Source organism: Orycteropus afer, unplaced genomic scaffold (assembly GCF_000298275.1).
Source record: "Orycteropus afer afer isolate SDZICR_OR568_19922 unplaced genomic scaffold, OryAfe1.0 scaffold00049, whole genome shotgun sequence".
NCBI lineage: Eukaryota > Metazoa > Chordata > Mammalia > Tubulidentata > Orycteropodidae > Orycteropus > Orycteropus afer.
Window position 1 is genome coordinate 13,701,437 of NW_006921636.1, and position 888 is coordinate 13,702,324.

The 888-nt window shown below is 47.6% G+C and overlaps 1 protein-coding gene across 1 annotated transcript in view; it reads right to left on the reverse strand.

Moving 5' to 3' along the window:
• Positions 1-888, reverse strand: part of MYBL2 (MYB proto-oncogene like 2) — a 35,357-nt gene that overhangs the window by 29,243 nt on the left and 5,226 nt on the right. Inside the window, exon 5 of the mRNA XM_007938462.2 lies at positions 40-202. Within this exon, the coding sequence (XP_007936653.1) occupies positions 40-202 (163 nt within the window). The remainder of the gene's footprint in view (positions 1-39; positions 203-888) is intronic.

Here is an 888-nt window from a genome sequence, read left to right on the forward strand (position 1 = left end):
AACAAGGCAGAAGCCAGGCCGTCTCCGGCAACACCTCACCTGGCCTTCAGTGGGAAGGACACTCGGGCGGCCGTCCTTGTCCTCAAGCTCTAGCAGCAAGTACACTGGGGGCTTGCAGTCTTTGGAATCACTCAGGAAGCCTCCTGTGTCCACCTTCCTTTTGATGGTGGAGTTCCAGTGGTTCTTCACAGCATTGTCTGTCCTGCAGGGGAAAACTGAGGACCTCTGAGCCCCAATTCTGTGACCAGTGCACCACTGGGCAAGTCACTAAGGGGCTCAGCTCCCTCCAAGTGAGGGGTTCAACCTGACAGTTACCAAGGACTCTTTCAGCTCTAAAATAGACTCTCATATCATCAACTCTTAATGGTTTTACGGAATATTCCCATATACCTCTGTGAAATGAGCAAAGGTATTTTCAGCCTGTTATAAAATTATAAAACTTAAAATATATCTTTGGAATTCTTATCCTCTTTCCTGCCCGTTTTGCATCTGTAGAAACCATAAGCAAACCACTGGCTGCTGACCCGTGTTGGGGCTCCTAATGATCTTCAATGCAGTTCACCACCCACAGACTGATAAAAGGACAAAGCCAAGTGATAGAGGCTCCTCCACTTTTTACCTCTCTGAGCCTTGGTTTCTTAATCTGAAAAATCCAGAGACTACTTCATATTCCATCCCCTACAGAAGATTAAATGAAGAGACACATACACAGTAGTGTGTTGTTGTTATTTGCCATGGAGTCACACCCAACTCATAGCAACCCCTCCTTGGGTTTCCAAGGTGGTATCACTACGGAAGTAGGTTGCCCAACCTTCCTTCCGAGGAGTGGCTGGTGGGTTTGAACCGCCAGCCTTCTGGTTAGCAGTCAAGTGCCTTAGGCATTAATGC